Here is a 17,462-nt window from a genome sequence, read left to right as displayed (position 1 = left end):
TTGGTTATCTTTTTCCCCAAGTTTCGTGATTTCATCGTTAATTGTGATTCTCTCATTCTAAATTTATGTTTTTAAACAATTCTTTCCAATTAGGCGATAAGACAAGCCCTAGACGAATTCCTATATAAAAAACGTTCTTCTACTTCTGCTCATTGCTATTCAACTCTCAAAACATTTCACTCTCACGATTTCTTCTTCAATTTTGATGTTCTTCAGCATTTGACCACGATAAGTTAAACCTGATTCACATACTTCATCTTCAACTTTATTTTTCAGATAATTGTGATTTGTCTTATGTTATATATTTTCCGTGGATTGAAACCCCCTCAATCAAACACATTGATTTTGAGTTGTTTCCACATCCAATTTAGTGATTCTTGATCTAGGTTTATGCCTGTTCTTAATTTTGGGATATTTGTTTAATTCTTTTTTAACTTGTAATAAATGAGAAAAAATGTTTCTTTTACATATTTAGTTTTTTTGGAAGTGAATCCGACCTAGCCTCGGGTTCGAGTTAGATAAAACTGAACCACTCCTTTAACTGTCTTTCTTCTTCTAATTTCTTCGGTTCACTTATTTTGATCAAACCAAACCATCTAAAATTGATTAATATATATAACTTGAATTTAACAATTAAAATCCACTAAAAAATATTCACCTAAACTAATTCTTTCATTTAAACTTAATTATTAAGCTAGTTGTTAATTATACAAAACCCCGTCTAAGAATCGAACCTCTAGTTCTTCCACACTCGTTATATCGCATAACTAGGTTATTGACCCGTGCACGATACAAGCTGAATATAAAATTGTAAGGCCCGGTTACCGGTGCACTACATTTGGTGTTGGATTTACTCATAAACACAGTTCTAAATATCATAGTTAATTAAAAGTTTACGCGGAATATAAAACTTTCATAACATTACAATAATAAACCATAACTTGTCTTAAAACATTCTTGTATTTCCAATTTAAAACAATAAATATAAAATATCATCAGTCTTCAGAAGTCAGGCTCTTATTCTTCCGCCATGTGCCCCCGCTCAAGCCAGCTGTCTCATTCTACTCACCTGCGTGCATACTAAAAGTCAGCTACGCTGAGTGAGTTCTAGTTAATCATACATCATACAATACATATACTTACCTTCAATTATGCATCCGAAGACACATAATAATTACATACTTTATTACTTTCATACTATATAGCTACTGTCCTTTTCTATCTCAGATATTATTAGGGTCTGATCCCTTCCTTTTCTATCTCAGATATTATTAAGGTCTGATCCCTCTTTCCTTTGTCTATCTCAGATATTATTAGGGTCTGATCCCTTTCTTGTCTATCTCAGATATTAGTAGGGTCTTATCCCTCTTTACTTCTCTATCTCAAATATTATTAAGGTCTGATCCCTTACTTCTTCATCTTCGTACATTCTGTCTTTACATACCCATAATGTACATATACATTCTTTACTCATTCATACATATTCATATGTTGTATACATATCTATCATACATATTCATCTATTACATACATACCTCCCTTGTCAATGCGTGCAATATCCGAAGATCGTTCACGTACCGACAAGCTTTCGTTTACATTCAAGATATACATAATTTAACATATAAATCATACATGGCATAAACTTACCATTTAAGGTAAGTGTATTAACTATCACATCGAGTATGCACACAGCCCCGAAAACATAACAAGGAAATGGGGCTAGAAACTCACCTGAACATGGTTACATTCACCGATAATTGTTATTCCTTTCTTGAGTTGTGCACGGCAAACTGTATAACAACTACACGTATCAAATAACTATCGTTATCTATATTGTGTTTCTAATTCAATTATAACCCACAACGAACGAGGGTCCGGGGGCAGCGTCCCTGGCAGCGGGGTTCTAGGGGCGGCAGCACCTAGCGGGGTCCAAGGGGCAGTGCCCCTGGCTGGGTTGAGCTGCCTTAACACATTTTCCATTAGGATTTTAAATTATTTTCTAATTCGTTAACTCATTCATTATATATAATTGAGCCTAATTCGTTATCTGAACATAGCCTGATTCGTGGTCTAATTCGTTATCAGATCTTAGCGAATTGGTGGGTAACGAATCACCTGATTCGTTATCTGATTCGTTAGATTAATTCGTTATCTTTCTGATTCGCCAGCTTCTTCGTTATTCTGATTCGTTGTCTTAACATAACGAATTGGGTGAATAACGAATCACTTGATTCGTTATCTGATTATAACGAACTGGTTAACTAATTCGTCATCTCAACATGGGTGAACTAATTCGTTATCTGAACATAACGAATGGCATCAGTCTTATTCAACTTTGACTCACAGGTTAAAGTCAAAATCGCCAAGAACACCCACAGTCAACATATCTTAGATCTGCAATTAAACATTCGTTTCTTAACAAAACATCATGATTTAGGTATCAGAGAATTCGGAATCCAAGCGCCTACAAACCCTAACCATCAAATCAGCCAAACGTACATGTTTAAGGGTGCGATTTGTTCCATTATGGACCCGATTATACATTCGACAAATTACCCTATCAAATTGTAATGGATTTCAGTGAGGTTTTCTTTGTTGGGTTCGTTTTTATCATTCTCAAACAGATCTAAGATTACCTAGAAGAATCCGAGCCTAAATGAATAAATTTCTGTTGTAAACGTACCCTAAACGAGTCGGTTTACGAACACAAGATGGTCTTGATGTTGGTTTGACTTGTCACGACGTTCCAGCACCAACAAGCTCGGTTTTCGTCTTCGTATCTTGGCTCGGTTTATAGGATAGTGTTTGTGTGTCTTTTTGATGGTGTAGGCTATGGTGTAGAGATAAAAATGGAAAGGATCGGGGTTTAAGGGGTATTCCATCTTCTAAAGTCCAAGCCCGCCTTCTATTAGTTTATTTTTCTAAACCGATAAACGACACACTATTATAACCGAAAGTAGGATGTTACAAAAATCATCAAGTAAAAACACATACATAATTTCAAACTAAAGTTATTTTTTAATATATTTTTTGAGACAACAACATGATTATTAATTGCAATTCATATCCATACGCAAATAAAGTATTGACATACATAAACTTACAAAGAATAACTTTACATGGTTGAATGTTTATGAAGAAAATTTTAGAACTTTAAAACATAATGTTCATAAACGTAAAAATAATATTAACTAAAAACTAACAAATTTTATTAACATTAGTCTGGAAAGCAAGCAAATCAGAAAATAAATATCAAGAAAAGATTCCCGATAAACATTTAAGAATTATTCAGGCTTCTTTTCTCACCAATCTAACAAACATAGTGACTAACTAACTACGAAAATTGTTTTTACATTTCATGTGAAAAGTCTTACACCCTAATAAACTGAAGCACGTCCAAAGCGCATTTAAGAACATAACCAAACCAATACCTTTTAAAAATGACATGTTTTGACCAGAATTAAATCGTTACATTCTGAGATTGACTCATTTTATCCCGAACCAAATTTGATATCTTCTAAAATTGACCTGTTATGACTTGAACCAAATAGATACGATTTAAAAAGACCCGTTGAAGGCTGAATGAAATCAATACCTTTTTATATTGACTCATTGACCAGAACTAAACCGATACCCTTTTACATTGACTCATTTTGACCGGAGCCAAAGGAAATCGAAACAATTTTAAAATGGCTTATTTTCATAAATGAAAATTGTAATAACACACTTGAAGACTAAGAAGAAAAATGAAGGGTAACACATACAACGTTCTTGGCTTTTGAAATCCTTTCTATCAAATGTGAATTCATTATTACTGGTTATGAAGATCCATAAACAATATAAAGCTTCAATGATTTTAACCCACTTGAAAATTGAAACTCATATGAACCTTTCACTTAATTTTTGAACCCTGCATATTCTTTCATTTTTCAATAGACACTAAAACCTAACACCAAACAAAATAAATACAAATTAAAACAAAACTAAACTAAAAAAACTAAAACAAAGCCAAAACCGAAAACCTAAATAAAACCAAATACCAATAAAACTAAACAGAAACCTAAATTAAACTGAAAAACTAAGACCGAACCAAAAACTGAATAGTTTGTTGTAAATCGTAATCGCATTGCAATACTAAAAAAAACGAATCGAAACGAAACAAATATATAAAAACTAAACCGAACAAAAACCAAAAACCGAAATTAAACCAAAATAAAAATAAATACCATGAAACTTTGAAACCCAAACTCACTAAGGAACACGCGTATTATTAATGGTATAAGAGATTAGAGTATGTTGAATATAATTTAATATAATTTTGAATTATTTTAAAAGCAAGAAATTATGTAAATGCATATTATTTATGGAAAAAATTATTGCTTTATTAGTATAGTAGATCAATTAGCTCAATTAGTTGCAATGGTCAAAAAAAATCGGGATCTTCAAGGCAACATGCTGAAGATGATGAAAATTGATTAGGTATCATTTTAATAATATTTTCATATATAAATATAATAGAAGTTTATTTAACTTTGTTTGCTTTATCTTATAGGTGGATGGTAGAAATTTGCCACGGGAGAGATTATCGTTTATGTTTTGTATAAGATTCAAGACATATGGTTATTTATGATGTGGTATGTATTAGAAGTAATATTTTGATACATATAATAATTTAGGATATGGCATGTATTAGAAGTAAGATTTTGATACTTATGGTAATTTGTATTTGACAAGTATTATATATAACAAATAGAAGGTTTGGTGCTGCAAGTACCTTATTGGGCCACTTGGCGGCACCGGACTGGTCTGAAAAGTTTGTTTTTGTTTCTTTAGTTTAGTCATCGTAACGAAAACCGAGTGAACGTCAAATTTTTTGTGTTTTCTTTTGTTTAATTCTGGGATCGACAACAGTCGACTTTTACCAACGCTCGAGTTTTACCGACTAACGTCACTCTATTGGTCCACCTCAAGTTTTATACATTTTTGTTTTATATTTATTTTTAATTACGGTACAATAATAAACATCACCGAAACGACCGAATTTGTGTCGACTTACTGACACAATACTAGGGGCTGACAACACTTGAGTTTTACCACCATCCGAGTTTTACTAACTTGCCCGGCGCAACACGCCGTCTAAAAAACTAGTTAGCTAACATTTTCAGTGTTATTTATTTGTAGTCTCTTGTATTGTATTGTTGGGTTAAAAGATTGGAAAATTTTAAAATAAAAAAATATTAAAGAATTGAGATATTTAAAAAAACGTCTTTTTTTAAAATAACCCGTGTCGAAAGCTTGTCGTTGATATAAGGTAAACAAGAAAACATTTTATTTAAAAAATACCCTATACTGACGAAAAGTCCTTGATATAAGGTATTTAAAAATATTTAAATATTTTTATTAAAAATTAGGCTATGTCGAAGACTTTTCGTCGTGATAGCTGACGTTGTGTCGACGACTCTACGACAACTTGTGTCAACTATTGCAACAAAGAAGTTGCGACGAAACTTATATCAACGAAATGTCGTCTATACAGGATATCTCGACAAGATATCGGGGATATAACGACGTCATTTGTCTTCAAAATAGGCGTGGTAACGGTATTTCAATGCTATTACAATTACAATTTACAACAACCTATTCCTCAACATGACTTTTATGAGGCCCACTTCAAACTAATGCTCCAGGAGACACAAAACGCAAACCAAGCAACATTGGAAAATTCAGAAGTTTAACTCAGTGGGGGCAAAATGTAATCAATAAAATTAACTACATAAAAATGTAAATGCATACTTCATTAAATATTACGTGGCAATATACCTATTACAATTGTTCTTTACGTGATTTCCTTTTTTGAAAATGGTCAATTATAACTTCATTCGTAACACTTTCGAATACTTTTTTTTTCAATGCTACAAATTACAAAAGCTTTTAATTAAAAATTGCACACAATATCATCAACTATAACGAACAAAAGGTTAGAAAATAAGTCATACCAAATGAAAGCCGTTGTGTTTTGAAATAAGATAATTCTGTCAGAACAATTAAAATTATAATAAAAAAAATTACAATAAAATAATTTATATACCAATGTTACTTGCTGATATTGTATCTTTGTCTTTTAGATGAACCTCTTTCATTGATATAACTTTCTTTTAGAACAATATTCACTCAAAAACACTCATATATCATAAATAATCAGATAAAATGAACATATAAATGATAAATTATAACTTCTTTGAGTATTTTACAAATAATGAACATGAATCGTGTTCTTCGTTTCAGCGAGCATTAGATTTTTGTTCTCTTTTCTTTTAATCGATCATTATTAACAAGCAAGAATACACGTGGGCTGGGCTTTTAAATCTTGTTCATTGGGTTAAAACTTGAAAGATTGTAGAGCATGAGGGCCTAACAAAAAAGAAAAGGGGGTCTAAATTTGCTTTTAACCAAAATTACCCTATAAATTCTATTAAATACACTGTCTCATAAGCTTCTGAGTGGGGGCTAAAACCCCCCGTGAGGATAACTTCCGTCAGCAACCACTGTTGTTGTAGCCAAGCATGGGCTTATGTGTGCATTTTAAACGTTTAGAAAAAACTGGCACTTTAAACCAAGTCCACCGCAATTTTTACTTCAAGTATACTTCGCATGTTTTACTTCAAATATACTTTGCTTTCATATAAAGTTTACTCTGTTTTCGTAACATCATATACAATCCTTTTCTAGTTAGAAAAGGTTTTCGAAAGTTAAAGTATCTTTTATAAATAATACACATGTGTACTAAACCAATATATAAACTAAAATATGCTTGTTACAAAATATTACTCTATAACGTGATCAATTTATTTTCTTTCATGAACAAAATAATAATATTAAATACACATTAACAATCTTTTACATGCGGTGAAACAAGCTTTTATTGCTAATATTGTGTTCGGGTGCTTTAATTAAGAGGCATGCTACCAAATACAAATCTCGTGTGTTCTTCATAATGTTTAGTCATGTTTGAAACTGAGTGGATGCACCGAACCGTTGCCATTACTACGTGATTCTTGCTTTCGTAACACACGCTTTCTCTTCTTTGCAAGGATCCGGAGGGTCATGCTCACTAGCTCGCGTAGTAACATCACCCATAGATACATTGTACGCATCCACTTAGGCTCAGTCAAGGTTTCATCTCCACGTCTCACGCTATTTACGACTGCCTTAGCGCACACTTCCGCAGATAGCAACGGTGTCCAATCTAAATTTGTCTGCCAACAAATATAATATATTTAGCTTGCTCGTGGTTTAAATATTCGGTCATTGATCAGGGCTGACTCAACGAATGTGGAGGCCTAATTCAAAACAAGATTTTGTGGCATTTTCATAACAATTGTTAAGGAATTTTTTTTCTTTTTTTTGCTTACTACAAGTTTTGAACTTGTAAACTAAAATTTAATAACAACCAAGCCTACCACAAAACCAATACATTACTTTGAGTTTATTTTATCCATTCTAATATATTTATATATAATGTTTTTTTAGACTTGAATACCTTAATTAAGTGTGAGCCTAAAGTCCTAACTTGTTTTCGTTGTCCCACAAATCACCCCTGCGGTCATTGATCGTATCGTTTTTAGGTGGTTTTTGTGTATAGGTTTAGAATTACATGTGGGAAAAGCGAAACTAATATATATATATATATATATTGAACATATATTTTGAATAATCATTTAGCAAAACTTTGATTATATTAAAAATTGAGTTATTTCAAGATAAAGTATTTTTTTTTTTTGGTATTGTTAATGTAAAAAAGCATGTACGTTAATAAACAATCAGTCGTTATTTATGAAAATTATATTAGAACGCCTGAAAAAAAATAATAAACAAACAAAAATATATGTTTGAATAAGTTAAATATTGCATGTTTATAGAGAAAAAAAAACAAATTATATATTAAATGAACTATTATGAAAGAATACATATTATGAAAGAATACAAAAGGAAAATACGACGTGTTTAACTTATTTATTTTAAAGATTTAAACGAATTTGTGGGTAATTAAGTTGTGTGTAATACTAGTGGGTTGTAAAGGTCAGCCTAGACACGAGCTTTTATATAATAAACGCTCACATATATGTATATGTATATATATATATGTATATGTATATATATATATATATGTATATGTATATATATATATATACTAGTTTGATCCTTCCTTGTTATGTGATTTATTCAAGTTTTTGTTTTTAATCGTTTTGCTATTTTATGATGATTTATTTTATTTTTTAACGTAGTTTTGTTTTAATTTAATACACATATATTAGTTTGTTATTATATTTTTTAGCGTTTGGGTTTTTTCAATTGAGATGTGTATGTTTTTTAGTTTTTTAACGAACACACATAAACGAACACAGGCATGTTGATTTTTTTAAATGAACAAACATAAACGCAAATAATTATCTATTGAAAAAGGGACGTTGATGTAGTTGACGATGGTGGGTAGTATCGGAAGTTAACCGGCGAAGGAGATGATAGACCAACAAATGAGAACATGCAAAAGAGATAAATTAAATTAGGGTTTAACGATGAAAGTGTTTACCAATATTTGAGATCTTATAACCCATTTAAGGGCTATTAGGGTTTGGTAAAGACCTATAACCCGTGGAAATTAGTCTTTGATGATTAATGAGTTATTTCACAAATAAAAATGATGTTATAATCCCTTTAAGGGTTATCCGGGTTTGGTGAGACTCATAACCCACAAAAATTATTGTTTGATTATGAATGAGTTTCACAAATAAATGAGATGTTATAACCCATTTAAAGACTATCCGGGTTTGGTAAAACCCATAACCACGAATTCGGATAAAATGCATGAGAAGCCTCCATTTAGAAATCAAGCAATCTGGTGGCTCTAGAGAATGGGGAGAACAACCTGAGAGTGACACGTATGATTTTATGGTAAATAATTATATATATATATAGTTAGTATCATTTAAAAACTCTAAAAAAGTTAGGAACTCTTAACAACCAAACATTTTTTAAAATTTTTTTATATATTAACATTATTTAAGAGTCGTTTTATCATATTTTATATAAAAAAAATTATTACATATATTAATCACAAGTTTACATATGTGTAAAATTTATGTACTAACAAATTTACATATGTTAGCCCTGCTTGCGGTGCGCACATATGATGTATATATGTGTGAACCCTCGGGTGGGCAAAAGTGAAATTGCACTAATTTTGACGTTATTTTACTAATCTCGTGAAAATAACGTTAAAAGTGACGGACGGTTAATCAGGCATCATGTAGTGGCGTTGATAGCTGAAAGATAAGGGTACATGCACCGATCAGCTGGTGTCCCGATGATTGAGTGCTATGTGCCTTATGCCCAAGGCTTGATGCAAAACTACTATCGAGCCGGGGGTCTCACCGGAAGCAGCCTCTCTATCCCTATGGGGTAGAGGTAAGGCTGCCTACATCTTACCCTCCTCAGACCCTACCATAGCTTTGCTATTGGTGGGATATACTGAGTACGATGATGATGATGATGAAATTTACATATGTGTAAAAAAAACATAGATATGTATAAAAACTAATTTTCAAAATTGTAGTCGTAAACATAGATATAAAAAAATGATAAAACTACACTCAAATAACACTAACATACAAAAACTTTTATAAAATACGTTTGTTTTTAAGGGTTTCTTAAAGTTCTAAAATAATTTATGAGTTCTGTAATGATACTCATCATATATATATATATATATAAACGAAAACATAAAAATCCTACGTGCCGCGATGTGGTCGCTCCCCCTTTTTTTGGAGTCACCATATTTGCTTGATTTTTAAATGAAGACCTCTCATGCATTTGACCCGAATTCATGGGTATGAATCTTATCAAACCCAGATATTTCTAAATAGGGTTATAACATCTCATTAAATTAAAAATTATTCTCACCAAATTATTTATGTAAAATTCCTATAAAATAGGATATAATAAAACTTAATATCATATTTATTTTAAAAAAGATATATATATATATATATTATTTAAATTAAAAACCCAATTTGATAGTAAAAAAAATAAACGGGTCTTGGTCTCATCAAACCATAAACATATTATTAACTTTCATAAATATTATTTATAATTAAAAAATCAATTTTATAGTAAAAAAAATTAACGGGTCTTAAGTCTAATTAAAACCATATAGCTTTTAAAGTAGGTTATAACATCTCATTTATTTGTGAAACAATTTATCATCAAACCATAAGTATATTATTAACTTTCATACAATAAAAAAATATAAATTTAAAAAGTAAATAAATAATAGAAGAAACAATCTAAAACAACCCATATATATATATATATATGTGGGTTAAAATAAAAGGACATAGTTTTGTAGAAAGAGTATGAATAACATAAAATTTAGAGTTAGGAAACTATTTAGCTTAAATCCTTGATCTTAAGAAACTAATTTGTATTTTAAAAAGTACCAATCTCAACCACTAGATCATATATCCAATGACTTAGATTTATTTTTACTCTTTCTAGAAAATTATTTCTTTTATTATAACCCACGGGAGGGTTATTTTGAGAACCATGGTGAGTTTTAAAAACTTTAAGAACTCAATTTTGAACCACACATTTAATTAAATGATATGAAATATGTGGCTTAGATTAAATTTAATTAAAAAAATAAAGCAGAAGAGAGAATAAGTATTTTTGATAATTACACAAGTTTAAACGTTAGTTACAAATGTGTAAAAAATCGATTCGGTGTGTAAAAAAATACCGTAATTTTTTGTACATTAATTACACTTACGTATTACACATGTGTAAAAAAAATTCGAAAAAAAATTTGTTACGTTGAGATCTTTCGAGTTCTTAAAACTCAAAGTAGTTCTCAAAAGAAATCAATCCTATATATATATGTGTGTGTGTATGTATGTATAGCAACTTTCACACATAGTTTCTGCTAATCATGCATCATATAAAGTTGTTTAAGTAATCTAATATACATTCATAGACCTATAATAATTTACCTTGGATAAGTATTCATGGGTAGATAAGTACGTGTTAACTAGCCCAAGAGTCATGATCGATACTCCAATGTCTGGAGCCAGCTCAAGCCGTAGGGTTTCGAAGAAGCTTTGTTGTGCTGCCTTACTTGCCTGTAGATTTACCGGTGAGAACAGAATTGACCAATTATGAAAACAATTATTAAAAAGAAATGTCATTCTTTGTACATACATTATACACGCTTATGGTGGGTGAGTTGAACCATACAGCAACTGAACCGATAACAACTATCCTTCCCTTGCTCTTCCTTAGATGTGGAAGTGCAAAGTGTGTGGCATTAACTGAACCCCAAAAGTTTATATCCTGATAAAATATATGTCAAGTTATGGACTTATGTTTTTCTATTTCATTTCAGTTTATGAAATTAAAGGTGTTCTCAGAACCGGATAAAAACTAAGAACTGGCTATATTATCAGCATAGTTAAGCCTGTTTAATCGTAATCAAGAATTAGTTATTTAAATTTTGGAGTTGGTTCCATCAGTTTAAGAAAAAAGAATTGCAAGAGGTTATTTACTTTTGGACTTTTTTTTCAATTGTTTTAATAAATATAGGGTGTCCTAACTCTTAACATATGTATTATATTTTTTTTATTAGAATATCGACTTTATTTTATTTAGGCTGCTGCACACACTCATTAAATTTGGAGAGCTCCGATGCCTCACTTTGGCCAGACTATATTGTCTTAACCGGGCACATGCTGACTTAGAGTTTGTTTGGGCTTTTCCTCGGGAAATCATACCGCCGGCTGTCACTTGAATGCCAATGTGCCGCTACAAGAGCAAAACTCTCTGGCATAACACATGGTGGGACAAAAACCCGGGTGGGTTCGGAATCCGAACTGACAACCTTGTACAAGGTCTATCTCAAGTCATTCATTGTCAATATCCACCTAAAATGACACAAGCGGGAACCAAACTTGGATCTCCACTAGAGAACCCAAGCATCCCTACCAAAATGGTTTTCCAACAATAAGAGCCGCTGCTAGTTGCGTCTCGTTGGAAACAAATATATTAAAATATATAAATGCCAGTTGCTAACTTGTTAATTGAGACTGTAACTTGCCAATAGTACATAGTTAAGATTATTTAAACAGATTTTTCCATATTAATTTTGAAATGAGCGTGTTACCTTGTAAGTTTTAAATTATTTATTACGTTTCATAGTTTATGGACTAGTAAGAAACTTACTGTAAAATGATTAAAAATAAGTTAGTGTGACAGGGATGAGTACCATGACTGAAGTATGGTCGGCTATGTATTTCTGTTCTTCAAAGAGACCAACTTTTCCGATTCCAGCATTGTTTATCAAACAATCCACTGTTTTAAAGTAAGTTAACAATACTCTAAAAGCGTTAGATAAAAAAATATATACACCGGTAGGACAAAGTATCCACATGATAAAACAAAAAAATAAGTGGTAATTAATGTTTTTCGTTCTATTTTTATAGGTAAATTTTTTGTTTCCAGGAACTCCAGTCCACGGTCTTTGAATGTTTAATTAGAGACTTTATCTCTGCTATTGAACTACTTACACAAGGACTTTGATTGTTTTCGTAACCAATAATCTCACTTTTTGTTTATTAACTGATAATAATCTCATATTCAAAAATCATTAATAATGGTCCAACCTTTCAACTAGTTTTGTTTCAATGGACCTCTGTAAAAAACAATGAATGTCGTTAAGTTTTTTTTCGAGTTTCAAACCAATATTTTATGGCATTTGATCGAAAGAAAGATACAAGTCAAAAGACGCAAAACTTATTTCGAGACGGTGATCCAAACGACGAAACAATGTTTTAATTCGGGTGTTTGAATTTCCAATAAACAAAAATAAAGTCATTTGAATCACCGTGTTTTGAGATAAGTTTTACCCCCGTCGACTCATATCTTTTAAGCCAAAAACAATAGTGTAAAACTCGAAAAAAACACTTGACGTTAAGTGTTTTTTAACAGAGGCTCATTGAGACAAAAATAATTGAAAGGTTCAACCATTAATAGTGATTTTTAAAAGTGAGATTAATCAGATTACTATCAACCAATGTAAAAAAGATGAAATTATTTATTGCGAATTTACCTATATTGTATTATTAACAATGGACTACGATGTCTTACCAACTACAAGGTGACCCGTTGCTATCCATCTAATTAACTCTTGATTCAATATTCTTTTTTTCCTATAATAAATATTGAGAACCATTTGAACACCTAGTGAATCACCGGTAAATTTTAAGCTAATACTAAATATTCAATTTAAATTAAAAATGTTCTTTAGAAACATTAAAACTTGAGAATAAATACATAAACAATAGTTAAATAATATTTAAATAAATTATCTGTATAATATTTCTAACCTATAATTAAAAAGACATATGTTTAACTATAATATTAGTTATAAAACATATTTGAAATACTATAAGATAAATGTGAGAGTGTGAAAAAAGTCCATTATATTATCATTTCAAACAATATGTATAAGTGTTTATAAAATATTCTATTTGAAACAAATGCATTTATTCTTAGAAAGATTTTTGAAGACACCTGAAAAAGTTATATGACTAAATTTCTTTGAAGAGCGACAAAATTTCAATCAAACAACTAGTGAGACGTTAGAAATACGTGAATAGATAAGTGTAAATGTGTAATGACCGTACAAATAGATACCATGAAATTCGTAGCACGTCTAGAGCTATAAAACCAGATACCAAGTATATGCGTACGGTTGGTGTGTTACACTTATATATAGTAGTAGTTGGTAAAACTATTTGAATCAAACACTTTCTAACCTAAAAAGATCATCAATCAACATCAAATGGGCTTTAGTTAAATCAATGTCGTAAATATGAACAAATTTTGTCTTAAAACATACTTAATGTGTGTACATCATTAATATGTTGGCTTGCATATAACCAATATTTTAAAAACCGGTATTTTACTTGTACCAGAATGAACTAAAAAATGGTATAACCGGTTGAACCGAGTTATAACCGAGTTATACCGGGAGGTTCAACCGGTTAAATAGTTTACATTATAATTTTCTATAAATGTAACTTCAATCCAAAAATAACCCAAAACTAAATGATTCCTATAACAAAAAATAATCAAAAAGATAATCCATATTAAAAAATTATGCAAAAGCAGTCAATTTTAAAAAAATAGTCATAAATTTTACACGTTTGAATGTTAATTGTTGGGTTAAAAGTAATTTTGAAAAAATATGGGCCGCAAATATCAAAAGTTTATCGGGCTTAAAACCGGTTTGCTGGTAAAAAACCGGTATTTTAGACAAAAACCGCCGGTACGATGTTCTAGCAAACCGGTCAAAAATACCGGACTCAAAATACCGGCCTACTGTGCGAAATCCGGTTTAACCGGTTCAACCGACCGGTTTGAACCGGTTTATAAAACATGGCATATAACTAAACTAAATAATATTTATATTACTCTTATATCTACTTCTATCATTAATCATTATCGTTAAGTATTAAATAATCAGATTAATTACGAAACTCACATTCCCCAAAATGGTTGATTGTTTCATCAACAAATCTCTTGCAATCTTCAATCTTTGAAACGTCCGCCTTGATCACAATCACCGCCGGTGATCCCAGCTCCTTCGCTTTTCGAGCGACCACCGCTAGCACTTCTTGTCTTCTCGCCACCAGCGCTAGTCTCGCTCCATGTTTCGCATACTCATACGCCAAATACTTCAAAATTACACAGTAAAAAACACTAGTCGTAATTTTTATTGAAAGACTAAACTGGTATTAAAACGAAACCACCACTAGCAAGAAACTAGTAAAAAAAATGTTATAATAAAAAAACAAAAAAGAAGCTGACACCCAAAAACAAATGAAACGACCCCGAACCACAAACCTAACCAGAATGAACAATTAAAAGTTGTATGTATAATAACTTACCTCACCGATTCCAGAGGAAGCTCCAGTGATTAATACTACTTTTCCGGCGAGGTTTTCCAGGTACACAGATCTAACGCAAAACCTTACGAGGCGGTAAAGTGAGAGTATAGGTACGAGGAAGATGAATAAGAAGATTGATACAACAGGAAATAATATATTCAGGACTTTGTGAATCGGATCCATTGGTAATATAATGTTTGATATATGACCGTAAAATGATGTTGTCTCAAAGTGTGTTGGTTGAAAATGCAAACGGAGTTATGTACCGATCACCACGCATGCCGGATACATGCAGTGAGAGTATCACAGAAGATATGGGGATATGTTATTGGGTTTGTGAGTTTGTTTATTATAAGCTTGGAATGTCATGTATATTCTACATGCTTACTTAACAAGTCACTAGAGCGTCATGTGTTAATTAAGTCACTTTTTTTATTTCCAACAACTTGAATTAAAAAACTTCTACCTGTTAAAAAATCCTAACGGGTTTAATCAAAAAGAGAGTTACCATACACGTCTTGTTACGTTGTATAAAATGGAATAAATTTGTTTCAAAAAAGTTGAACATTTTAAGTTACTTTTTTGTTAAAGGTGTGGAGTTCTATCCATTCTTTGTTTACTTTGTTGGAACTTGATAGAGGTTGTGGACCGTAGAGGTTGGGTATTGAACCCACCATCAAATTAGTATAACACCTAGTAAGTGGATAAACTATGCGCTGGGCGGAGGACATGGCGCCATAACCATAAGCTTGATAAAAGCGGACTGACGGTGCGCTAGGCGGGCTGCATGGCGCCATAGCCGTAGCCTAATATAATAAACAATCCCCGACACCTCGGGAATGGTAGCGCTGAGATACCCACCAGCATGGGACAAAAATGAAAAATTTACATCGGGAATATCACCCAACCAATGGGGATCTGACAACACATAAAGGACTGTACAAAATAGTACACCACGTCAATGTCAAAAGGCAATGATGTCCACCAACCTCCACCAACCTCCACAGCTGCACGAGTGGAGAATACAATTGGTGAAAAAGCTGATAAGGTGGTTGGCCATACTCTCTCTCCTCCAGCTATAAATACCAACATACCTCCAAAGGGTAAAGGATCTACGATCCAACAATATAACTTTCTCTCTCAATACATTCTTATCATACTACCAAGTACTGATTCTCACGCCGGATGGTGGTTACGAGAGAATCACCCCCCCTTTTCTCGTAACGAGCTCACGGTGTTCTGTTTTGCAGGATATACTCATCTGCGCCAAGAAGGATTATAACCCATCGTGGGGAACACTCAACCATTACCCTTGGACTAACTTGTTAGACCTAAAGGGTGGATCCATGTTTCTTCACTAACGCCATCCGTGCATATTGCTAGAATAGTCAAAACTCTTAAAACGCTCCTTTCTTGATCCAGATGAGTGGCGAAACCCCAGCTAAAGAGGTTGGCCAATAGTCAAAGACCAACCAAGAAGAAAACATAGAAATTGTTGACGTAATCAGTAATGGTGGAGGCATCGCTGATGAGTCCACCCTCCTCCCTACCGTTTCGAAGAAAGCAAAAATAAATCACGGTCACAAGTAACGATGCCACCACAAATAATGGCATGGTTAGAAGCTGAACAACAAAAACATAGGGACAAGGTCCAAGAAAAACTGGGGCAGCTGTTCAACCAAGAACATTGTTCGATGCGGAAGCCAGCAGTAATGGTGAAGAGGAAGAGGATGAGTACGAAGAGGAGTCAAATCCAGTTCGTACAAAAACACCAGTTGGAAAAGCGCCAGTCGTTTGACAGAACAGCAAGGCAGAAGACAAGTCACATCAATCGCGTCTGGAAGGTGACTCGCGGCTAGATGACCCCAACTACGAAGCAAGTTGGAGGGGTCTGGACGCCGCCACGAAAAAGCTAATAAAATACCATCCAGACGCGAATGAAGACTTTTCCGAACCATACCGACCAATTACATCGACGGGAAAGTCAAGGTTCGTAAGAAAGATCGCTGAGGCGGAGCTACCTTAAAACCCAAAGATTCCATCAACGGTAGGCCAGTACGATGGTCTGTCAGTTCCAGACGATCATTTATAAACTTACATAGCCGCCGGGTTAGTATCAGGGTGGACCATGCCATTATGGTGCCACATTTTTACACTAACGTTGGTCGGAGCAGCGAGGGCTTGGTTCGAAAGACTACCAGAAAGCCAGATAACAAGTTAGGATAACTTATCAAGTAAGTTCACCTAACAATTTAGCCAACAACGGCGTCACATCAGTGACCCAACATACATCCTTAATGTGACTAGAAGAGATAATGAAACGTTGGAAGATTTCATCACCAGGTTTAACCAGGAGGCTTTGAACATTGGTGGTGTTAGCGAAAAACTCTTGCGCGTAATGATGCTAAACTGTCGTTATCTAGTCAAAAACACTTATAATCAATTCTTAATCACATATGCAAG

The 17,462-nt window shown here is 32.6% G+C and overlaps 1 protein-coding gene across 1 annotated transcript; it reads right to left on the bottom strand.

Annotated features, from left to right (window-relative positions):
- Positions 1-6,924: 6,924 nt before the first annotated feature.
- Positions 6,925-15,352, bottom strand: LOC143559935 (11-beta-hydroxysteroid dehydrogenase-like 2). The gene is made up of 6 exons (XM_077048355.1): positions 15,000-15,352; positions 14,594-14,786; positions 12,314-12,399; positions 11,254-11,385; positions 11,046-11,174; positions 6,925-7,256 (listed from the first exon to the last, which is right to left on the bottom strand). Exons 1-6 carry the CDS (start codon positions 15,180-15,182, stop codon positions 6,999-7,001), a joined length of 981 nt encoding a protein of 326 aa, XP_076904470.1. The 5' UTR covers positions 15,183-15,352; the 3' UTR covers positions 6,925-6,998.
- Between the last annotated feature and the right edge of the window lie 2,110 nt (positions 15,353-17,462).

Source organism: Bidens hawaiensis, unplaced genomic scaffold, assembly GCF_021521415.1.
Source record: "Bidens hawaiensis isolate Kalapana, Puna unplaced genomic scaffold, B.hawaiensis_p1.1 tig00020125_1, whole genome shotgun sequence".
NCBI lineage: Eukaryota > Viridiplantae > Streptophyta > Magnoliopsida > Asterales > Asteraceae > Bidens > Bidens hawaiensis.
Note: the sequence above shows the minus strand (reverse complement) of the source record. Positions and strands in the feature narration are given on the sequence as shown.